General features: G+C 35.2%; 1 protein-coding gene across 5 annotated transcripts in view; it reads right to left on the bottom strand.

Moving 5' to 3' along the window:
* The window catches only part of KaiR1D (Kainate-type ionotropic glutamate receptor subunit 1D), a 412,954-nt gene that overhangs the window by 48,842 nt on the left and 338,073 nt on the right, over positions 1 to 26,039 (bottom strand). For all 5 annotated transcript variants that reach the window (XM_085481707.1, XM_029309255.2, XM_029309257.2 and 2 more), the window contains one exon: positions 14,733 to 14,890. In XM_085481707.1, coding sequence (XP_085337833.1) covers positions 14,733 to 14,890 — 158 coding nt within the window. The remainder of the gene's footprint in view (positions 1 to 14,732; positions 14,891 to 26,039) is intronic.

Raw genomic sequence — 26,039 nt, 5'->3', positions numbered from 1 at the left:
ATAATGTGCAAAAGATGCATTATTTAAATAAATCATATTTCTCGACGCAAAGAAGATTTATTATATAATTTTTACAATTTTTTTCACGAGATAGACTCAACTATTAAAAGTGACTATTCAATGCAACTTTGATTTATAAAATAAATTTTCTGAATATGCATACACGTAAAACAGATTAATTTACGTTTGACATAAATCTCAGATTATTTAGCAATAAAATTAATCGTATTGTTCTGCGATGCAAATATTTAAGATATAATTTATTGTATCGCATTTGTAAAGAAAGTGTCAAAATATATTTTCACTTTATGCGATATAACGAAAAATAATGGAGCAGAAGTCATTACGATATTTACACATGAAAAGCGCGTGTTTAGTTTCCCGGAAGAAGCGAATTAAACATTTCGCTTGATGACGACGAACGAGCGTAATACATTTTCTCTTCCGGTGGCAATTTAAACAAGAAGTTAAACCCTCCGTCGACGACAGTTGCATTCAATAACGAGATAAAATGGCGGTGCGGTGCAAATGCAATCTTTGTTGCGGCTGGTGCGCTAAGATCAAGGAATCAAGTGGCGATGGAGGTGCACCATGAATAATCTTCCGAGAATATGGCCCTTCCAGTGCATCCGGCTACATCTGCATCTCGCGGTGCATAGAAGCTCGGTGAATCCGCCTGGGGGTTAAACGAGTGTCCTCTCAGGGGAAACAAATGAGTATGTTAATTCAAGCGTAAAAATGAGCATGGTAAAATTTCCCGTTTTTGTTCGCTGCTACATCAATGTTGCATCTCGCTCTCCCGCGCTGCATTTAACAGCGATACAATCGATTCTCTCGCATTTAAGCAGCGCCGCATGTAACCGGCAAACTTTAAGCACAATTGAAGAATTCAGTTCAACAACGAGATAAATTTACAATCTGTAGAATTCTTTCGAAGCACAAAGTATCGTTGTTCAAAGCGGAAAAATTGCAATTTATGGATTCATTTCGCTCCGGTATTAAACTCTGTAATTTCAGACACGATAAAGCATTAAGTACGATAATTATATCGAAATAAGTCAGACTTAAATTAAAAGTTATTATATAATATTGTATATTATAAACGATTATAAATACCCGCTGTGTGCGTTAAAAATATAATTTACGAATATATTTGATAAATCGAATTTTTTCAAACTCGATAGAGAAAAGTCGAGGAAAATTAAAGAAAAATATATTTATTTCACAAATAATAAAATGCCATTAAGAGAGATATCGTAGTAAGACAGTTGCAACGTCAGAAGCAGAAAGTACCTTTATTGACGGTGTTATCGCACAAATGTAAGCTGGCTCCTCTTTCACGTTCTTTCTTTCGCGCTTGGCAGCACGACGAAAACAAAGGACTGCGATTATAAAACGACACGGCGAACAAGTCGCACGGAGGATTTCTGGTGGATGCAACCGCGCGACAACAGTCGAGAACTTCCTCTTGCGCGACGCCGGTTCTGGAGACGAGCAATTTCATTCGCGAGCAAACGTTTGTTAAACCCGGAACTTGCCGCGTGTGCGCGCGCGCGCACGGAGGGTTGCACCCTGGGGAGAGATTTAGCCGCAATCTCGAGGCGATAAGCCACACCGTCTTCTCCCTTACTCCCTATCCCACTGGCGGAGGTATAAATATGTGACGGAGTGATGCATAGAGAGTCTTCCGGAATGTCGTCGAGTCGCGTTGCGATGACGACTTGCTCTCCTCGTCGTTTCTCTATCCCTATTTGCGATCTCTCAAGAGCGAAGTATGTCGTAGTCTCGATCGTTGAATAGCACAAATGAATAGATATTAAAACGTCAGACAGATTTGTGTTCTTCAGTTTTATTTTCAATTTCTTACGGGATATGTTTTATCGTCAAATTTATATACTGTTCAAATTAATGATATTATGATCAAATATTGTGAGATGAATTCTAAAGAATTACGTATGAGAAAAAATTATAGGAATTCGGACTTGTCATCTGCAAAAATATTAATATGCATATATTAATATTCAAAGTATTTCATAAGATAATTTTTTGTCGAGGTATAAATATACGAATTCTCGGCGTTCGGGAAAAAATTGGTGTTAAAATTCAATTTCGTGGAATTGTAGAGGCGTAGGAACGCCGATCGACTAGGTGAAGCGAAGACGACTAGGTAAATAAGGTGTGAACGATGAGTTATCGCCGTGCAAACTTTCTCGCCTCATCCGTTACCTTCGTCGAATGGATTCTTCTGGCTGGGTGGCGGTTCTGCCTTGCTTTCGTCGACATCGCGTGCCTCGCACACTCGCCGCTGCCATCCACATCTCTTCCGTGGCGCGCGTAGTCGGGATGAGAAATGGTCTCGGGGGTTGGTTGTGCGGGCTATGTGTAAGTTACATCTCGACGGACAGCCCCGTCGTAGAGTCGAGTGCAGTTTACCGAGTAGTACGAGGAGTAACTGCTGCCGCGCGAGTCAGCCCCATCTTCGACACACTTCTCAAACTTGTGGAAAGCTCGTTAGGATAAAATTAATTTTATTTGTTATTACTGTTCTCGAGAAGTTTGATTTCTCTCCATCCTTTAATTATAGATTAGATATTCATTTTTCAGTTTGGAAATACAAACACTTAATAGTCTCGAAATAAAGCGCGCATTATATGCATATTAGGTGAATGTGAGTGTGCAGAATGAGAAGAGGATATATTCCATTTTTTTTTTTTTCAATTATTTTGGTCTTAAAATTATTTTCGAAAAAAGATTAGGTGCACGCTAATATATTTGATTATAATTATAATATATTACGAAAGCTTATATTTTTTTGCGTATATATTAACGCAGACTATACATTGAGATACAAGATGAGATTAATTTCTCTTCATGCATCATATTCTGATTCTTTATTATTTCGATTAATACAACAAATAAATTAATAAACGAATAAATGAGGTCTACTTGGATTCTTAGCACTATTGCATGTTTGAGAAATGTATTCTGCTGGGATAAAAAATAGAATTAAATATATTTATAATTGTTTCTTTTTTTCTTTGACGAATTCTATTCGAACATGTCTGGGAAAAGAGATTATTAACGCCGAGATGCGTCTCGATAAAATTTACGATGATTGATCTTCATGGAAGCAATCTCGCTTCGTAGTCTTGGCACATTGCACCGGATTGACAATTTTATGACGAAAAGTGTACCTCTCTCTCTCTCTCTGTATCAAGCACGATTCTTGAGCTGTTGCGAAAGCCGAAACAATTCCATGAAAAATTGATTCCCCGATAAAGCAGCTGTCGTCGACAGATAGAGGTCGATCGCTCCCGGCCCTTCTTCGACGTAGCCTTAATTTATATCGGTCCTCCGTTGCATTCCACGGCGTTTCTTCTTGCCTTTGAGGGAGACGACGAATTTCTGAGATTCGGCGGGATCGTATTGATTACAGAGCGATTCCCTTCTAACGAGGTCTCCGCGAAAACGGAGCTTCGATTTAGTGTGCGAGGGTTCCTGCAGGATTCCTCTCATCATACTGGCAATCTCTATCCGTCAACTATAATTTCGAGCCTCATCTTCGTATTTTCCTCGATGGCGGCTCGATGGAGAAAGCGAATGATAGAATTTTTCATCAGCCGCGGCTTTTACGTCGGCTTTCGTCGATTAATTAGAAAACTTCCACCCTAGATCCACTCAATTTTTTTTAGTCCCATCTGAAGTTTAAATTACTCTCGACTCGTCGGCAGATTTACCATGATAAGTTATATCTGACGGAAGTTTACAAAGAAATGCGATAATATCTGACAGAGGGATCTTTATACGAAGCAAAACCTTTCGACGAGAGAGAAAGAGAGAATAATACGTATGTTTAATATATTACAGAGATATTAAATGTTTTGGATTTTCGATGAAGATTGTAGACACAGACCAACTTGAGAGGAGTTCTATTACATTCTCTTCAAAGCTAGAAAATATATATATGTATTTATAAATTTGGTTTATTATATCTCGGAAAGCTGAGTCGGAAGAGAGACAGTCGGATATTTGTTTTCTTTGCTAAATTACAGTTTACATAGAGTCGCAATTATACGCTACGTTCGCGAAATTCATTTTCTCTTGAGTTGCGAATATTTTATTCCGACGAAAGTTTAAGGCAAGGTGGCAAACGTTGAATTTACTCGTTTGTATCAGTAAACTTATAAATAGCGAACTTATATATATATATATATATATATATATATATGTATATATATATATATATATGCGAGTTTTGCGAAGCTTCTCAACTATTAACAAGACATCAAGTTTTCGCATAAATTACAAAACTGAATTACATAATTGTTATTGCTCCGTGTTCGAGAGGGATTGACGTACTGCGAAGCGAAATTTCAAGTCGCTCTAACGTGTCACGAAGTCGAAGCGTTCTTTTTCTCTCTCGCCTTGTACGTAGTAAAAATGTTGCACGAAACGCAATTTTCTATTGCCTCCATGTTCCAGAGCGCGCAATGTTCTCGCACGAAATGCTGTTTATGTACGTGTACTTACGACGATAAGATAAATAGGGAAATAATATAAGAGAATGTGTCTAGACGCGCGTGTTTTTCCTAGGTACATAAGTTTTCAAGTGGAGTCCACGTGTACGAAATACCAGGACATTTGCAATATATCGTCATAATGCTACTCGCTGCATTAATATTTCGTGCATTTAATTCACTTGCAAGTATCTCGCAAAAATCTATATTTATAAATCTTATCTTTGTATATCTCGTATAGGCAATTTTTATGTTTGTACGATATACAAACTTTGTGCACAGACTTTTACTATTTATTATATGTATATAATTTACTATTATTTACATAATTTTAGTTTCCTCAATACATTAATAATATTTCTTTAATCAAAATATTAACTGATTAAATATAAGATATATAATAATAACAATATCTTATTGTAACTATGAGTAAGAAAAAAATTATTAAATTATTTATAATAAAATATACACGTAATTCTTTTCTTTCATATTTTTATTCGTATTTAAATATGCAATTATAGACGTAATTGTTAAAATACGAATCCAGAATGCGACGCATTATTAAGTCGGTCATCATTTTAATTCAAATATTACTGGTTATCGAAGTGCCACAGTTTTGCAACTTATCGGAAAAAAAGTTTCGCGACGTCATGCATAAAGTATTAGCATACGTAACGCTATTACTGACCTTCCCGAGTTTTTAGCGCACGTACTTTTTTCATGCCGCGACGTATAGCAGGTATTACCATCGTCCATCAACCACTCGGTTCTTTGAAAAGCGGCATATTATCGTGCGCACAAAAGCCGCTTTATTCAGCCATCGCTGCCTATCGGGACATTGCAGTTTCACAATTTATAACTGAAACTTTTCTATCGGCATTGCGTTCCACAATTCTTCTGTACGATAGCAACCATATAAAAATGTACCGTCATATCTCATCCGCATGAATATCAGCAATTGTCAAGCATTTAAACCGTCATAATTTTTCACAAATTTGACATATATGTATATTTTTTTAACTTATTTTTTGTTTTGCTATTTTTGCGACAGTTATATTGCTATTAGTAGGATAAGAAATTTTATTGGAACCATCAGAATCGTTTTTTTTTCTTTTTGTGAAAATGATTCAGGTTTATTATCAATATCCACGTTCCATCCACGTTCTTGAGATATTACAACATCCATCATGCATCTCGAGCAGCGTTCTCGTCTATTCCCGAAGGACGATGATGCATCGTGTCTCTTATACAATTTCTTAAGTGGTCGCGCACGGTCATATTTTCCGAGTGGTCAACAAGAACGCGTCTTTCCTTTCGCTGATGTATGACTAAATCTGACGTTCCTGCTGGTACGAAGCGCGATATCTTCCGTGAGGATTAAAAATGGCGAAAACAAGAAAGATCGAATGTCATAAAAACGTCTTTATATCACGCTAACAATTCACCCAGTTTCTCAAGTACTAAGGACTAAGTTGTCGAGATGCTTAAAAGTATCGATTCCCGATAACTGTGCCTGTTACTGAGAAAAATTATAGAATATTGATACTTTCAATCCACAAAATCTCTTCGGACATTCTGAAGAGATTATTAATATTTATGACCACAGATTATTATTAATTCGTAGGGATTATTAATTACTTTATGTAGCTATAAAAGAAAAATAATAATTTCAGATAGCAAATTTCTTTCTCTCATTGAAAAGATTTTATTTTTATAGCATTACTAATTAACATTTTAATTTTTTATTATTTTGTAATTATAAATTATAATCCCTTCCCTTACTAAAAACACACTTAAGATACTAATTAATTATCATATTTATCGTCCAAGGCTTTCAAGGTTGATTTAAATAAAAAAATATATATTTTATGCGACTTTTAAGAGACAAATACTGATGCAAGAATGATTCTAACGTGCAACGAGGAAAGAGGACATCTTAATAATTCCTATATTTTATAAATATCTATTTTCATTTCTGAAAACACAAGTATCTTTGGCGCGCAATCTCGAAGATGAGGCGGTCCCTCGCAAAAGTTTAACTCGTGTGCCACCCCGATCAAACTAAAGCGAGTTTGAGCACGACTCTCTCGCTGAAACTCAGTCGTTGTGCGGCCAAGTAACTCGTGAGAATTTGCAAACTAACTGATGGAAACCTCATTTCGCGCAGGCCGGTCTTCAGGATAATGCTCACAGCGTCGCGTTTTCCCGCGAAGAATTAACGGTGCCGAATGGATACCAGATACGTAAGAGTAGACTTAAACGACATTTCACTTCCTCCTTCCCTTACTTTTGGCGCAGCAAGGATAAGACGCGAAAGCTGAAAGTTTCCGACGGAGAAAAGGAAGGCGAGGTGTTGCTGTTGCGAGGAAAGGACAAGCGAATCTTTTTTACGAAGATTAGGAGCGCACCTGTGACTCGAAGATTGCATTATAATGTACAAAGCGTGCAAATCCACGCTGCATAAATAACTCGTCTACATTCTTATATTTATTTTCCTTCTAATTACTTTAATAAAACACGCACGGATTTTACAGAATATATATGAATAAGGTGTATATAAAATTACCTAAATTTACGTCAATAAAAATTTGTAATGATTAAATTGTAGAGTTTCGAAAGTTACAATAATAAAGACTTTAAAATCAAATTTTAATAAAGAAAAATACATTTCCTTATGCATATTACTATATTACTTTCTGTATTATAATGAGAATTGAAAGAATCATCGATCATCTTGGATACGAGAGAAGGATTACCTTTCAAATTATGAAAAAAGCCGTTCTTTATTTTTTGCGGAAATGATATCGATTAAAGATCCGTAAAGATTTGCGGCTACTTGAAAATCGCTTACGTAGAAGGGACGATAGATCTAGCTGTTAAAATTTCAAACAGACTTTCTGGCACAGAGCCGTTAAGGCGTCACGGTTCCTTGCTTTCTCCCATTTCCTCGTTATCGAGAGGAATCGTCTGCTTTACGATACTCCACATGGCAACATTATTAACGAGGCAAAAAGCTTGGCCTCGCAAAACATAGCAGCTTTCAGCCGCCACGATCGAAGGCACGGGAGTAAATAATTCGTAAGCGCAAAGCGCTTTTTGAGACACGATGAGCTCGTGAATCGTTCTTGCGGAGATTACGAAGATCTGGCGCAAAACAATGAGAAAATTTACAATACCCAGACGACTTCGAAACTTTGGCAGGCGAGCTATCTCTCGCAGTGTGACGTGTTCCGAATACGAAGAAGCGCAATAAAACTCGCCGCTTAACAAGTTTCTATCGTCTGCCTCGTACCTTGACGCGTTTACACGAACTGCATTTCCATGGAACTTGTAAGCACGTAAACGGGCTGCCGCGGAGAAACTTCAGAGTTGACGGATGTTAGGGCGCGAAAATGAGATGCGTAAGCATAACACATAAGAATTCCAGGCTCAAAGATATGCAGCCATGTTTATCATGCATGTAACTATCGTCTAAAGGCAAAGAAATTCGACAAAAATTAATCAGAACATTTTTTTTCTTATTTTCAGATAATTCCATATCATTAATTTTTTGTAATTTTTATTTAAAATTTTAATAAAATAAGAATTAAGGGTAAAATATGATAGAAAAATTATTGATGCCCTTTCATGAACTTTCCTACAGTAATTCGAACAATTTTAAATTGAATTACTAATTTCGATAGAAAGAGAGAAAATCGAGAATATGGAAAAATTGAATTCTTTATTTCGATTCTTAATTAGATAAAAATGTACTATTTAATTATTTTTGACTTTAATTTATTCGTAAAATATTTAGCAATAGATAATTATGATTTACGTCTTTTGAGAAACCATAAGTTTTTAAATCGAAATGAAACAATCACAGCAGGTATTTAATGCAGCAACTACAGCGAATACAAGAAAAATTGCAGAAAAAGCAACCAGCTTTTTATATCAATCGCAAAAATGTGATTTTGCCAACAATATATGGTTAAAATAATCCAGGAAAAAATTCTGGAGCTTTCGTGGTTAGTTCTACCTCTTCCTTATTCTCCGGACCTTGTCCCATAAAATTTCCATCTGTTTAGGTCACTTCAAAATTCATTAGATGGAAAAAATTTTCATAATGCTGATATCGATGAATTTATAAAAAATTTTTTGCATCAAAATCTCCAAGATTTTTCGAAGAGGAGTTATCGTCTAAATGTGGGAACAAGTTGACATAATAATAGAGAACATACAGCAGATTAGAATTTGTTGTAAATAATTTTAAATAAAAAAAAGTTCAGTTTGTTGAGTAAAGCAGAATAAATTCATAAATCAACTCGATATTAAACGATATAAAATATATATGGTATAAAATATACTCTTCGTTGTCTGTGGCTAATTACAAGCTGCGCGACACTTCTCCGTTAAAGAAACAATTTTTCTCGCGTATTTTCTTTCCAAGATTGAAAGTTTATTGCGCAATTTTCCGCGTAGCGGTATGGCAATATATTCGATGAAATGCTCAGACTGTGCGTTTTATCTCGCCACTCGGTACGTTTGGTACTCTTTCGCATCCCGCCGGGGTTTCTCCCCTTATTTCTATATATCCAGTCAGTTGCGCAGCATGTATGTCGCGCATGAAAGATAATATCAAGTTGGATGCAACTCTGCGAAACGGAAACCGAGAAAGACAGAGATCTGCGAGTATCCGTGACAGTCGATCTCCATTTTCGCGATTTGATCGACCATAAAACAATATATACATGCATAGATACATATGTATATATGTACGTGTGGATATAAAATTATATATATAATAAATAAAATTATATATATAATTGCTTAATTTGCTATGATTTTTTTAGCAGTAAAAACGTCGAAAATCTAGACAATTGTACCTAGATAATTGTAATATGTGATTTCTAATATAAATTATTCATTTCACCAATTAATACTTTGTTATATAAAATGGCAAAGTATTATATACATATGTGTATACGAGAAAATCTTCGTATATATTTGAAACGATCAACTTACAGAATTACTACATGTTTCGTATGTAACAAGAAAAATGTATAAATCCTTAATTAAAGTTGTCTGTTCAATTACGTATAAAAGCAGATATGTTTGCAAATATCATCCTTTAATTACTGGTCAGTTCCTTTAGATTTCTGCTCGTGCAAATATGAAAGATATTCGATATTTTGCACTGTATCTCTATATGAAATTTATATAGTAAATATTTACGCGCCATATAGCAGACCGTAAACTCGAGTTTCTCCAATTAAAATCACAATAGAAGAACGTATATGTGCTTAATGTGCATATTACGCACGTTGTCGATCTGAATAACATCGTCAATTTCACGTACATATAAGCATTATTTCGCGAAAATTCATGGAGAGCATTAAGAGTAACGGTTAATTCTCTTAATTAGAGTATATCGTGCACAGTACTAGATATACATATATTAATATAATTAATATTATATGTCTCTCGAGATCTCTCTGCACATACGTAAGCACGAAAGAATATACGTATATGTACATATATAGATATTTTACCTGTCCAAACACCATTATTCTTGCCAACGGACCTAGAATTTTTATGGTAGTTGGAACGACATCGAAATAGTCAAAGCTTTAAACTCGCATATAATTTCCATATAACCTGCATTTTTAAATTGATGAAGCTTTTTTTCATTTTCTTATTAAATGCCTTCGTGCACGGATTTTTTATGCACTTTGTACAGGTGCACGCGTCTAAAAAAAATTAAAGTGCACGTACGGCACCATATCGCGGGTAAGTAAAAATTTTATTTTTGGTTCCCGTTTAAAGCGCGCCGAAATATTGCATAACTGATCAAAGAAAAACTTGCACGTAGAGTCTCGCGGATGAGGATTCTAATTGGCGAAGCATACAAGAAGAGGAGCAGAGGAGACGATGGTATTTCGCGCTCTCATTTTCTCGTCGGCGACGTTTCTTTGATCAATCGGACGGCCGAGTCTAGTCGGCGGGAAACGTGACGTAAGATCCGCCGGACCAAGTCGTACGGTTACAAACGGAAACTACCCCCGAAGTTCGGATGGCCGCGGCCGGATTGGCTGACGCGTTTGAAGTCTCTCCCGGAGAGGGAAGCTCCTTATCATCATGCCGGTCGTATAACTGTGCGCCAGGGTGTACTTATACAATATATATATATATATATATACCCCATCGAAACCGAGCGTTTCCACACGGTCGGCTTCGAAACATTTCAATTACTTATGCCATACCAGCTTTCTCTCTCGCGCACGCGCTGCTTCCTGTTTCTCTCTATTAAGCGAGTGACTTAACGGCGCAGCCTTTCGCAGTTCGCTCTCGCAGTGCGGAATCTTAGAATCGACTTTGGGATTTCGATATAGACGCGAGAATCGTTTGAGTTACCGCTCGACGTACTCTCTCCCGAATCTGCGGGAGATTAAGCTGAGCGTAAACGCGATGTCGGTTCGTTTATGGAAACACGTGCACACGGCACATTCATTTTTAAATGATCCGTTATGTAAATATAGTATCGGAAATCAGTCGTCTGTGTGATGCGTTTTGCAACTTTAATTCGATCGCAACTCGTGAGTTACGGAGGTACTTTTGAACTTCTGTTATCTGAAATGTGCAGAATATTGTAATTGGGGATGCTGGTACCCAGAAAGGAAAAGAATACAAGGGAAATAAAAGGCAGTATTCTTTTTTCCGATTTACGTTTTCTACCTCGATTTATTTGAATTCAAGTATCGTTTAATTCTGCTTAATTATGTAATTAAAAATTTCGCTTTGTTGTCGTTAAAAAATGAGAAAGTACACGAAAAAAAAAATTCTCTTAGAATTCACCCCGTGAGACAATATAATATTGAAAGAATTTTATAAGAATTTTTTCTGATATTAATATCTACCACAATAAGATATAAAATATGTTCGATTAATTTTACTATATAATAAAATTTACCATGTACATATTAATATTTTTTATCGTGGTAAAGATCAATCAGAAAAAACTCTTATAAAATTCTTCTCAATTCTACGAGAAAATTCTCTCTGCGTAGATAATTTTATATTTATTTTGACAATTATACGTTCCTAAGTGGACTCGTGAAAATAATTTTTAACCCGTTCCACGTTTCTCGAGGACGCACTTGTTGCGCAAAGAAGTGTCATTCGCAAAAATCAACACCCGCAATATTATCTCGAACGTGTCGAAAGCGTTTTCGGAGCCGCGGTCATTTCGCGTTCGGACGCGCGTTCGCCGGATAGATAAAGTTTTATATCACTGCCAGCCTGTGTTCTACGTGGCTAAGTGCACAGGCAACTGTTTGCGCACCGGTAAGCGGTTTAACCGCGAAGCTATATCGACGGTAAAACTAGCGTATCTCTCCTACCCGCGATTTTTCGCGTCAATTTTCTCTTTTCTCCCTCGCCCGAGAGTCGAAATGTTCTCCACTTGATAAAGCGCGAGCCTGTCGATTCGCAGCCTCCGCTCGTTTCTCTCGTAGGAGGATCTATCTACGCGAAAGTTAAGCGCTTTTAGATGTCCGCCCGCTTCGAAAGTCATAGCTCTAAAGATAATCTCTCCCGCTCATGCGAGTTCAACGAGAACTATTATATACGCATACGAATACAATCGCGCGTTCTTATCTCCGCCGCTTTGAGAACTACTCAGTATTCATGTGTATCGGGCTTTCACTGTGTGATTATTCATACTCTAGGAGGCTTTACTAAGAATTACAGTTCGAGCTCTATCTTAGAATGCTTCTACATCGCTACCTTCCCTCGTCGAGCTTCCGCGAAGTAATTTTAATCCATTTTGCAGTATTTGCTCGCGCGCGTGCGACGAATTTTTTTCGGACACGCGTCGTTTCTTTCTTTCTTCGCGTCTGCTCGTCTTGGAAAAAAATAAGAGAGAAAGAGAGACCATTTTATTTCACCGCGTTTCCATGCGGGTTTCATTCACCCGCCTTCCTTTTGTCCATGGCGCGCGAGTGTTCGCGCTAAAGCGGAACGCTAAAATGAATGGTCGGAGAATTATTCACTTTGGGAATCTCGGCGAGTTGTGTTGGAAGAAGGTGGGGATGCGGGACCGAGATAAGATACGACTTCATTTCCGCCTCGCGGCTGCACTACGCTCCGCGAGCGTCGTTCATTTCCTTCGTTCACGTCGGGGAATAACTGCGCGAAGTCGGCGCATCGAAGTTAATCTTTCAACATCTTGAGAAGAGACACGATCGCGAGCCTGCCGAGAGCCTGCCAGTAGATATTGCGGCCAAAGTGACACGTAAATTATTAAAACAAGTCATCCGCGATGACACCCTTTTTCTTTTTAGAGTGAACGTCACTCCCTTGATGCTTATTATTTACGAAACTGCACTACTGAGAGCGGAAGTTTTATTGGTACATGTATAAAATTAACATCGGAATACAATATTATTTTTTTTTTTTTTTTTTTTTACGTTAATTTTTTGATCCCGATGCGCGAAGGGTGATGACGGAAAAATTCCAGATGAATTCTTTGAAGAAATTTTTACGGAAATCTCTTTAGCTCTCCGGAACGGTCTTACTTCATCCAGAGAAAAAGGCTTGCACCGTTCTCTCGATACATTGTATTATATCTTATGTGGTACGAACCGTGCGGAAGTTTTGTAAATTGGTCGCTTTGCTAGAACAAGGAGAATGTAGCGCGAGCGATGAATTTTAAGACAGGATACGTCGCACGTCCAGAGGCAAATCTAACCGAATTTATTCAAATCCCTATCGTTTTACCCTTCTCTAGCCGTAGGGCGGCAGCAATAAGTCACCGTCGTGGATGGTCTCTATGAATAATGCAACTTACGAGAAACTTTTTCCGCAGAACGTATAATATGGCACGATGCAGAGGAAAAAAACATAGATATATATTTCTGCAACCCTTTCAGAGGTCAAGCTTGTATACTACGGAAACAATGCTTTAAACAAATGATTTGTATAAAATGCTGGATTTTTTTTTTTCAAAAAAGAGAACGCGATATGTTTAAATATTCGTCCAGCTTTTATTACCGCGCTTTTAAAATATTTCGTAGGGAATACGAAACTATCTTAAATTCCGTGCGCTTTCTATTATCTACGGATTTCGTAAAAATTCATCTCTAAAAAAATATCGAATATTTTACAATGCTTTCTTAAATTTGGAACTCGAGGAGCAAATAAAATAAGAAAATTTCTTTCGATTGTATATTAACAGAATTTCAATTTTTAATCACAGAGTTAGTCGTAATTGCGAGCTGTTCCTTGGAGCAATTCCGGTATCGTCATCGCCGAAAGGATAAGAGGATAAACGCGTTATAGGGCAAAACAGGATGGGGAAGATTCGCTCATTGGCTGCCTTACAGTTGACATAGTTTCCCATCATAGCCGCACGATCGATACTATCACGCCGACATTGCGATTTTGCCTAAGATCATCGTCCCAATAAGCGTTTCGCGCCAACCACTACGTTTCAATCTTAATGGGCCATTGTCGATATGTAGTTTCGCGGTTCGCCGCGTATGATATGACTGATGTCTGGGCTTACCGTTAATGCCACGATAATATCGATCACGGACAGGGACGGTCTCATCAGGTCATTTCAAAGTGTCAAACGCACAGCGCAGATCTGTGCATTGTTGCGAGCTAACGAGAAAGTATCGATCACTGCTGTCAATCAGTATAGATCGCAAATTAAATCTCGACTAATCAATTCGAGCAAAGGATAGCTGAGCTTTTGTGAAAATGCTCTGATTTTGTTGAACTTTATGGTCTTCTTTATAAAGAGAAGATATATTCCAAAAAGATTGATGACTTTTTCGACGTATCATCTCACTATGTAAAATCTCTACTTCAAATCTTTTTATGCTATTCGGTTTGAAGGAGTAAATTTTAGTAGTTGCTAATTTTCATTTGTAATATTATCGTTACCAAATTTTTCGTAAATAAACTCAGAAATGTGAAAATAATGCGCACGAGGATGAGAGACGGAGAAATTGATAAATTAATTGATAATTTAATTCTTCTGAAAGCGTCACATAAATTATGCAAAGTAGAATGTAAATTTGTAAGAGTCATCGTATAATGAATGAGAAATATACGACAGGCGGTAAAATATCGCGCGAAGGCTTTAAATGCCACGAACTGACTGCGTCGTGAAGGAAACTCCATCCGCCGCGAAAGAGAATAAGAGCAAGAGACTGAGAGAGCCAAACTCACCGATACTCCGATCCCTCGCTCAGCTGTCTGACTGTAATAGGAAATTCGCTGGGTCCATGCGCTTTCAGAAGTTCCTGCAATCGCACGAGCCCCTCGTTGTTCTCGTAGATAATGGTGAAACTCTTCCAGCCCCAGGCCTTCACCAGATCGACGTACGCCTGAAAAGCGGGCAATCAATCACAAGCTGTGTTATTATTACACTGTTAACCTGCTAACCCGACTGTCTCAACCACTGCCTTAACATCTCTTTTACATCTCTCATCATATCATTTGACTATCTACATCGATTGCGATAATATGCTATTACACGCAAAAGTAATGAGTACGATAAATATCTCTCTCGTCAAAGAGTAATAATATTTTATATTTATTTTACATATTATTTATATAAAATATAATGTGTTGAAAAAAGGAAAAAAGGAAGAGTGAAAGAGAAAAAAAAAGGATGTGTATGTATATTATATTGTTGAATCTGTGTAACTGTAGCACGCGAATAAAAACTTAGGATATGAAAATTTGAAAAATGAAATGGAAAATTAAATATTATATTTAACATTTAATGTGAAAGCTAATTGAGATTTACTAGATACATTCATGCAAAATAACACGTTCATCTACGTTTATATAAAAAAAATATGTAAATTCGACACAAGCGTGAAAACTGTGTTTGCGCTTGCAGATCTATAGCTAGTAACAAATTGCATATTGAGATGAAATACAACGGTCCATTGGCAAGAAGAATTCGCGTACCGGATGTACATGTTTCGCGTGTTCCAAATTCCGTTAGAGTTTTGAATTACAATACGTTGCCGATGAAATGTCATCGGCGTTAGTTATAAATCGGAGCAGAGTTTGAATGCAGGTTCCATAGGCAAACATAGAAAATCATGGGACACTAGTTATGGTCAATGTTTCTTTCTGTGTTATTTATATGTCTTTTTTTTTTCGTTGCTTTCTCTGTTAGACTTATTTATATCGGAATAAGTTGATTGTTGGACACATTCTGTATTCTGGAAAGTCTCCGCGTTGTTAGTCGTAATGGCATATTTAAGACCATTTTCTTATCAAGGACTTACCATCGGCTCGAGCAACTTTCCTTAAAGTATCACGTAAATTTATGATCCTATTGGTTAGTATCGACTCTTTAATAATTATCATTACTAACGAAAGTCAGTAAAACAAGAAAACTTTATTTAAGAGGCTTTAAGAGCATATATTTTAATTTTGTATATATGAGAAGAAAACTATGTATTTTATACACACACTTTAAAACACATACCTTTATATACATATAGTATATTGTTATTTTACATGATTTAATTCATGTGTATTAATATTATATTTTCCCATGTATATAACAACATAAACGCAACAAAGAAAAATAACATCAATTGTATTTTAAAAGAGCCTTTTCTCTGCTGTATACTCCTTCCTGCTACACATTATATCACGATGCAACAGAGTGCCTTCTGCAAGAGTAGTTTGTAAGAGACTGCAACTTATTTTACCGCGCAGTAGAGCTCGTCTATAGCCCAGGCTTTTAACTGGGAAAACAACTATTACACAGTCGCGATGCTCTCCAATGGCCGAATCGAAGGCGAGCCGAGATGCTTTCACAGGAATTCACTTTGCTGGTAACGCACACTTCGCAGCCGCGCTTTTTCCGATAATCCGAATTCGCGCTATGAAAGGACGAATGTATATTTTCCAACCGGAAACCTTCGCCGTGGTTTTGCGCGCCATCCTCTTTCACTTTTTATCTTTTTATCTCTTTTTACGCGTACTTCCTCGCGCAAACTTCAAAATTTTATATTACCCACCGTCTCGAGATTTCACTTTGCTGCGCTTTTAGCGAAGGGAAACCAAGTATCTACTAGCTGCATAATATTCATCTTGGATAATTCCAGCCATTAGAACTATAACGTGAGGATGTCACGTTTCTTTACGTTCTTCACATCCTTAAATTAACTTTTAATTTCTATCTCGTCCGCGGATAAATTATTTCGCAAGCTTTGCCAGATGAATTCTGCGCGTCTGATTGCCTTGTTACATGCAGTATAACAAAATGCTAAATTTTCTTATTACGGATAAAAATATACAGAACACGAGGATAGTCGTGACTCTAGTGGTATGAAATTTATCTTCTTCATTTGAATGTATCATGATAAAAAAAATGAAAAAAATAAAATTTGATATTTGAAGATTTGGCTCACGATTTTATATCCTTATTTCTATTTGAATATCATATTTTTTATTTGTTTCTTGGATTCATAGTAAATTTTTTTCTCTACACAAAGGAAACATAAAACTTAACTTGTTTAAAAATTTCAAGAATAACAATAAAAAGAAGTTTATAGTCTCTTCGAGCTTAGTAGTAATAGATCATTCTTGCTAGCTCGTGTTTTATTTATGCTCGTATCCTTTATCGTATTTATATCGCGCACTTAGCATTACTAAGATCGAAAGTTCTAAATGTACAACATTAATAAGAGTGGATTACTTTGAAAGTGCTGTAAGTCCAACTTCGGAGCACGTTTAAGTGGGATGCGAATGGAAATTACTACGATGTACCTACTTTAGAAAGCAAGATATTCAAAACTTATCTTACTCCGCTTCCAAAATCAACTCATCCATGAAATTTATTACAGGTGCTAGGCGCGTGCGATGCTCCGATTTTGAAGATAATAATTTTATAATGTCGCGGATCGCTTCATCGTTGCTCGTTATTTTATGCGATGCAAGTTTATTAAAAAAAAAAGAAAGAAAAATATATACTATGCAGATTTCAATGACCATTGTATGTGTCATTTTTGTTCATTTTTTTTTACATGCTAAAACTGCCGACGGTGTGGTTATCGACCCCGTTACTTGTCCATTTGCGATGCTAACAGGCTCGGTTGTCATAGAAAGCGTAGACAGCGACTGCTGTCCGGCGAATAGCCAGGTCGCATTCATTAATAATATAGTGATTATATACTGTGAATTTTTGTCAAAGAGGGGAAATTTGCTGAATTTCGCAAATTACGCTTTTGAGCGTTTAACAGTACTCGGCAGAGTAATTTATAACAGTTTTTTGCTGAGAAAATATGACGGAATAAATATTTCGAGAAATTATGTATTCTATGTATTGGCAGTTTTAGTAAAATAAAAAAATAACTTATTGTTAGACGTTTCAGAATATATTAATTTTAATTTTATGAAATGTGTTTCAGCACGAGACCCGTTTTTATTTAAAAATTCATAATATCTAAAATTTCGTAATATCCAAACACGATTAAACTAGGTCGACAGTGTATCACACCGAAATAACGTTTGTTCAAACTCGTAGAATGACAAATGTAGCTTGTGGTTAGCTTTCTGAAATGTTAATGTCTTGTCCACATCCCTATTCCTAGCTACCACAAACAGGTTCTTGTGTTTGAACAACCATACGGCTATTGTTTTTCTTCTTTATTACATAATTTGCAAAATTGAATTAAAATTTAATGAAAATTTTCCATTAATATTCAATTAAATTAAATTAATATTAAATTAAATCGATACTTGATAAAAGAAACAGCAAAAACGTGCAACTATTTCAGTAAATTTTAAAGAGATAGTCTATAAGTTATTAAATAGAACGATTTATGGAAATTGAAAATGCACCGCTAAAAATATAATAGCGGCTTTACAGGAAACAGTTTCTAAGACTGTACATAAATTAACATCCGTTTTGTGTGATGTATTTCGGAGGTTTGCCGTTGGGTGAACAAAACAGCGCGCTTGAAATGTTTTCCACCTGTAGTGCGAAATTATCATCGGTTCAACAAGACCGATGTAATTTACACGACAGTCCAATTTCGGTAGCCTTCTCCCGTTTTTTGGCCGAAATGTTTCGGAAAGGGAATAAATCCGGTCGTTGTGTTCGGACAGTATTGATCATCGCCGTACACCCGTGCATCTTCCATAATCACGAGAGAGTTGGCGAATCTGATCACGACAACTATGCGTAGCGTGTCCGTCGCATATTCGCACGTGCCGACCAACCGGTACCTCTACAAATAGCGCAACCACCAGCCAGATTCTCTTGTTCGCCTCCGTCGTCTGTTTTGCGCATGTAATATATCACGACTGGATCGATGTTTAAATTACAGTCAGTGTAGTGCACATAAATTGCAGCTCGCGATGCTTGTAAAATATCTGAGTGTTTCGTAGCGCGGCTTGCGTGGCGAGGCTTGTGTGGCGATAATTTTGCCGGCCCCAATAATCAACGACTGCGCGAATCTGGTTTTCTCGTTCGGAAACTGGCTGGATTTTCCGAAGCTATATATTTCCGAAGCTGTTAATGAAAGATGTATTCGTTTACATGAATTTTTATATCATTATAATTAGTTATTAATTATTGTGTACTAATTATGCTTTCGCTATTTAATTATGACTAATGATTTATAAAGATGTTCAACATTAAAAAAAAAAAAATAAGAGAAAAGAAAAATAAAGAATTATCTTGTTTGATGATTTTGATAATTAATCTTCTTCTTGATCCGTTTAGAAACTGTGTTCACTTCTGTTTGAGCATTTCTGCATATTTGTATTCTTTAGAGAATTATAATATTATTTCTATCGTTGTACTATTATCGCATAATTAAAAGTGTGAAATAATTTATTACACATGAATTAAATTATGAATAATATTTCTTAATTGCGGATAACATTGCTGCCTTTTTTAACGTAAATGAATTAATCTTTATGCAGAATTTATAATAGAATAGCTAAAAATTTAATAAGAAAATTAAAACCTATAATAATTAATTATATATTAATAAAAAAACTCCTATTAATCCTATATTTATTTTTTTTTAAATTAAAAAACATGAGGTTTATATAATTGTGATAAATTAAGTAAGATAATAATGTGTTAATATATTAAAAGAGCCACAGTATATAAATTGTTAAATTAACTCATTAACATATTATATATACATATTGTGTGTATACACATCTGATTATCATTTTAATCTTCGTTAATTTATTGTAATTTGATATAAATATTTATATCAATTTAACTATTTCTTATGCTTCTAAATTAGACATTAATTTATATTGCCTAATTTAATATAATTTAACTTAGATAATCTGTATCTGTAGGCATGGCTAGAAATCATTTATGAAATTCAAGTAACGAAAATGATAATTTTCACGAAAATGCTTTTCTCTCATTTGTAACACTCGATTAAAATTTTCGGTTGTTGCACAATCCATTGTATCAATATATCAAAGCTATGATTATTTTTCATTCCCAAGATTTCGATCGTTAACGTATGCCATCGCAAGGGTTTCGGAAAGCGATCAAGATGAGATATTCTGAAAGAAAGGTCGTCAAAATTACGTATTCACGGAACATGATACGGGCGTGTAGAAGCGCGCGGACCTCCACGACCCCGATGCAAATTGAGCGGAAATATTTCAGCGGTGAAATATTTAAGTCGCCGTACGCCTCGCCACGGTGGCTCTTATCATAGTATCGGAGTTCGCGCGTGACGTGAGATTTATCACGCCGTTACGTTGCCATTTCGAGCACGTTTGCGGTCGAGTACGTTACGCTTCACACGACGGTGACTATAACACGAGTTGATCCATTTCTCCTCTTACGTGCAAGTTCTTCTACATCTTTGGTCTATTATTTGAAAGAAATGCTCTTTGTGGAAAAAACATTTTTTTTAGTCAGACCATAGCTAAGGATTTTTGCAAATTAATATCTTTAATAGAATTAAATAAGCGTTATCCTTCAATTGATGTCAAATGCTTTTTAATTTAATAGAATTTCTGTACACATTAATAAAAATATGTCTCAATAATTAAGAAGGACAAAAGAAACAAGTGTATTTATGAAACTCTTTATATCAATATTATTGCTTTGAAAAAATGTGTAAATTAATAAAAAAACATTCGTAAAAAAATGCTGCTACTGGATAATTCATACATGTACATTTTTTCTATTGACGGATTTTTTGAATAAAATTGTAATAAAATATATTTCAACGGCACATTAATTATTACAGATATTTTTAATTTTTAAAATTAAAGGTAGAATAAACAAAAATTTGTAGTAATGAAAATTGAGTAAAGTAAATTTTGAGAATGTAAATGGAAAATATCTCTTATTAATTAGAAATAGCTTTTAACTAAATTCAATTATCGAGCTATTTGACATCAAGAATTAAAAAAAAAAATTTGACATGATCTTGTGCTTCAATTAGAAATTCATGAAAAAAATTCATCTCGTTAAAAGGGACCATGTATCAGGCACATCCTGTATACACGTGGATGCACATAAGGCGCGGATGTATGTATGTATACGCTTTTATCTCGTCGCGCGTGGATACGCATCTATAGTCGACGCTATGCGTTCATTATAGTACTGCTTATTATAATGAACAACGCGCTGATGCACGTTGGCTGCAAATTCGCGGATGCATTCTTTACTGAGAGCAGCGCTCAAAGCACGGAACAGCTTCTCTTCGTCGCATTTTTCAGATATTTTATACCGAGAACTGAAAAGTGTCAACTTACCCGGATTTACACAGATTAAGTGCAATTCGAGATGTGTCGCGTGATTTTTGACGAACTTGTATATAGTTGTATAGAGTTACATTTATGAAATGTTGTATTGAAAAAATGTCAATTTTATAGAATGTTATTGTAAAATATAAAAACATCTTTTGATGATCAACGTTACGTATCTTAGAAAAATAATTTTTGTATAGCACGTTTTTCTCGGAAATATATTATTACAAAATATTTTTGCGATCTTTTATATCAAATAGAAAATGTAAGAGTGGAAATCTGAAAATACGTATAGAAAAAAATAGTGTTATAATTCTTACTATTTAATGCATTCACATTTCGAGCTTTAAAATTTTGTAGATTTATTCACGACTTAAACACAGTTTTCTTTATACGCACATTCAATCCAAAGTTTTTAAACGTACTTTGCTCTTCCATTGAATTTTTGCGCGTATAAAGATCCTTGCTCTCTCATTGAGTTCTTGCACGCGTAAAATCTCCGCGTAAATTACGTACTTGATTAAAACGATTCTTATACAGAAATATACTTCCAGTTGTCGCAAAATGTATTTGCGACTTTTTATATCAAACAGTAGAGATATATATGGAAATCTAAAGACAAAGAAAAAAATTTGAAACATTGTAATACTAGTATTACAATTCTTACTATTTCATGCATTTCGAGTTTTAATTTCACGTCATACGTAGATTTTCTTCATTCGACTTAAACATGGTTTTTTTATACACGCGCGTTCAATCAAAAGTTTTTAAACGTGCTATGCTTTCACATTGAGTTTTTGCGCGCGCAAAGAGCTTTGCTCTCTCATTGAGTTCTTACGCGTGTAAGATCTATGTAAAATAGCAGTTACTCGTGGTAGCACGGCTAACGAACCACTTGCTGACGTACTCCTTGTAACAAGATCCCAAAAAGAGGAATGTACGTCTGTACTCGGAGCTCGTATGATTTTTCTAACCGGCTAGATCGTGTCTCCCTTTTGCTCTCCTTTCTCTCTTCTCAAGATGCTTTCCACGAGAGAGTTCCGCTCGTTCTTATTTCAGAATAAATCTCAAGAAATTTGTTTTGACGCGAGATTATATTCAGGCATTGTAGAGCGCTTAATGCATCCGCATAAGAATACCGCGTCTTAAATTGCACGAATAGGTAAACTGAAATGTGTGTTTTCATTTTACGAAAGATTGGACAAAAGAATGATTTCTCACCATGTGAACGAGAATTGTTATTTTTCTATTGAAAAATATCTCAGATTTTACGAAGCCCTCTTTCACCTACGGATTGGCAAAACTGTCATTTGATTTTCTTTTATAAAAATATCGAGATATTTAGGTTGACAATGAATAATAAGACTAAAAATCTAGATATTTTCACAAAGTTTCCAAGCTATAAATAATATACATATAATCTTATGAGTCAAATAGAATGTGAGCTAACAGAATTTTAGTTAAATCTAGAGAAATATATTTTTGTATTCAAAATCTGAAGAATGACACACATTCAATATATTCATTGAAGTCAATGTAAAATCAATGTAAAATCGACATAGAATCTGAAGATTCGGAAAGGCATGTAAAAGCTGGGGCATATATGTGTATATTTAGCACATTGTATTGCAATGTCATGATATTTAATCGAAATTATGAATAATGGACGAATAGTTTATGTATTAAATCATGCTGTTATGACCATCAATCAAATTTCGATACAGTCGATTACCATAATATATTATAAATGTGTGTTGATTGCGAAATTTACATATAGAATACACAATTGGCATTAATCTCGAGCGTGAGAAACCGCTTTCAATTTTGGTTTTGCGTTATTACGCTCTAAACCGTTCATCGATTACTTTCGAATGCTTCAGATAATAAATGCGTGATCAATCGACTTCTCTCAAATTTTCATCATGCTGTTGTGCAAAATATTTATATACAATCTACCAATGATGAGTATTGGAAAGAAAAATTTTAAAATCATTGTTTCTCTGGAATATTGCGATATTTATCGTATACAATCAAGAAATAATTGATGCTTGGATCATCGTTTTCTCTGTATCATGATGATCGAATTTTAATCCTTTACGTTTTAGATTATATCTATTTTTCAAAATAATATAGCCTCTCCCATTTCTTGTTATATTACAGTACCGTTTTATATTAATACTTATCTCATCAACATATAATTTTAATACCAGTTTAATTTCCGAATTGCTTTATAGTGCTTTTATTACACATCGTTTAATATTAATTATATAGAATATTGTTTCATGCGCAAGAGTAATTTAGAAATAACATTTTAAATTAAGCTAAAGCTATATTAAATGTTAAAGGACTGCATCATATGTATTTTCTGTAAATGTAAATTATTAATTATTAAATTTTCTATTGTATTGTATGAATATAACAAGAATAAATTTTTAGCATAATTAGCACATAATTTAATTCTATATATAAAACACCAACTATTATTTTAATCTATTGCCTCAGAGCAATCTGCCAATTCATCGTACTTAATATTGAATATTAAATTGAATGAAAAAATGTAATTGTCACGAATAAATTGAAAAGAGCAATTAGCGTGATTAAATCCAAGTTCCAGGGGAAATTGAAGTTTTGCTCAGCATCTTACGTCTATTGCCTGTATCTCTACCCTTATCGTCTCTTGCGTCCTACACCGAGAGTTCGAGTTTTATCGGCTTTCCGGAAATAATAAGTTAGTAAGATTAGTGGTTGTCGATTATCATCTTGTAATTGCATTTTAATTCGACGTGGCAATTGCCTCAAGGGACTGAAATTTTTTACCTCCGACAAAAAGCAAAATTTCCTGCTTACTTAGCTATATGTATATTTTGCGATAGTAATTTTTTCATATCTCACTTCTATATAATCTATGCATAATATGCATACAAAAACTGCAAATAGAAATCAAAAATAAGATAACAAATATATTTGTCATAATGTTAGCTGTATTATCTATAATTTGTTTTCAAAACAAAAAATCCACATGGGACATTAAACGTGTTAAACTTGCATCATAGTTGACACAGATGCTTCTGACTTTAATGCAATTTGTGAAATCATGTACCGCATTATTACCATACCGTTACATTGGATTTATATGTAAAAGCAAATTGCAGTCGATGCCGATGCTAATATTTGAATGCGTTACATTATGTCGGGAAATTGCGAGTTGATTTATTGTTCATAATGCAACAGTAAAGAGAGAAAAAGAGGAGAGAGAGAGAGGGAAAGTGAAAGAGACATATATATATATATATTAGAAATAAAACTGTCTTCATAAGAACACGAATTTGCATTGGCAATATTAGTTAATTACACTCGGCGATACTTCAAACGAATTTCTATTAAATTTCGACACAATGTATGCACACAGAATCTAATGCAATCGCTATATTGGCCTTCTTGCTCGATTGAAATTTCAATTGGTTCGAATTTCATAACGTGCGCAGCTTAGTGACAACAAATAAACCTACTTCTACTGTAATAATTTTCGTTGCATTAATATGTATAGAGACAGCGCTTATAACAGCAGTTTCAAACAGCAGTGTATGATGACACAAATTAATTAACATTTTATTAACAATTTTCTTAATTTTCTCAATAACATCGCGTTGTCCCTATTGGCCAATATATATATATATGTTAGGTATTAATTAACAATGTTTAATAAAATTTCTAACGATATATAAATGTACGTAAGAAATTAAAAGGTTCAGAACACAAAATATAAATTCTTCGATCGTTCGTCTAAATTCAATATATAAAACAACAAAGATTGTTGATCAATATATAAATAATAAACTCTGATTACACATTAGTAATCATAAATATTGAATAAATAATTGAAATAAAACAATGTCACATATAATGTTATTACGTGTAATAAGAATTTCCTTCTAATCTAAGACAGAATACTATTCGGAAAGTATCCTCTCATTCGATTCTCTGGAACGTCAGTAGCGATGAATGCACTTTGCATTCTCCGCGACGATTCATTTCTCCGCGTCTTGACTCGATAGTGAAGTTTTCGAAATGCATTAGAAGAAAGAGAGGGTGAGAGAAAGAAAGAAAGAGAGAGAGAGAGAGCGAAAATCGAAGGAAAAGCGTCGCTCTTAATTCCGCTTCTAATAGAATTCCGTTTAATGCATTCGTAAATAATGCATTCTCGAGTCCGCGAAGCTTTCAAATGCACCGTCCCAAGCTCCGGTGTTTCAGACTCTGATACTGTCACACCGTTGACATTAAAATGGCTGAGAACCGCGAGAAGGTGAGGATGTCGATTACGAGCGATGAAACTCGTAGCAACAAGCGGCTTAAGTCGCCGCGAAAACACGAATAATCCCCCGACGGACATTCAATACAAAGAGGGTTGTTGCATTATCCTCCTCTATTTCTCTTCCTCTTTGTCACTCTTTCTCGATTACGTTCGTTCTCTCTCATGAGATTATGTCTGACATGTTAGACGTTACGAAATTATTCACTTCCGACGTAATACGATCGCTTTATTCGACGGTACCATATTCTACGACCGCATTTTCCTTGTACGATATTGCGTCTACATTTCTTGACGGTCCTTTCTGGTCGCTTCAATAAAGAGCATCGTCCCGTTTTCTCTCCCTTTCTCTCTTTAGAAATAATGCCCGCAATATACAGCGAATGAGTTTCGCCGAAGATTGATCTCGTCATCTTATTATTATGCAGACGTAAGTAACTTGAATAAATTTG

This window comes from Nylanderia fulva, unplaced genomic scaffold (genome assembly GCF_048542155.1).
Source record: "Nylanderia fulva isolate GAGA-0341 unplaced genomic scaffold, ASM4854215v1 Scaffold19, whole genome shotgun sequence".
Taxonomy (NCBI): domain Eukaryota; kingdom Metazoa; phylum Arthropoda; class Insecta; order Hymenoptera; family Formicidae; genus Nylanderia; species Nylanderia fulva.
Note: the sequence above shows the minus strand (reverse complement) of the source record. Positions and strands in the feature narration are given on the sequence as shown.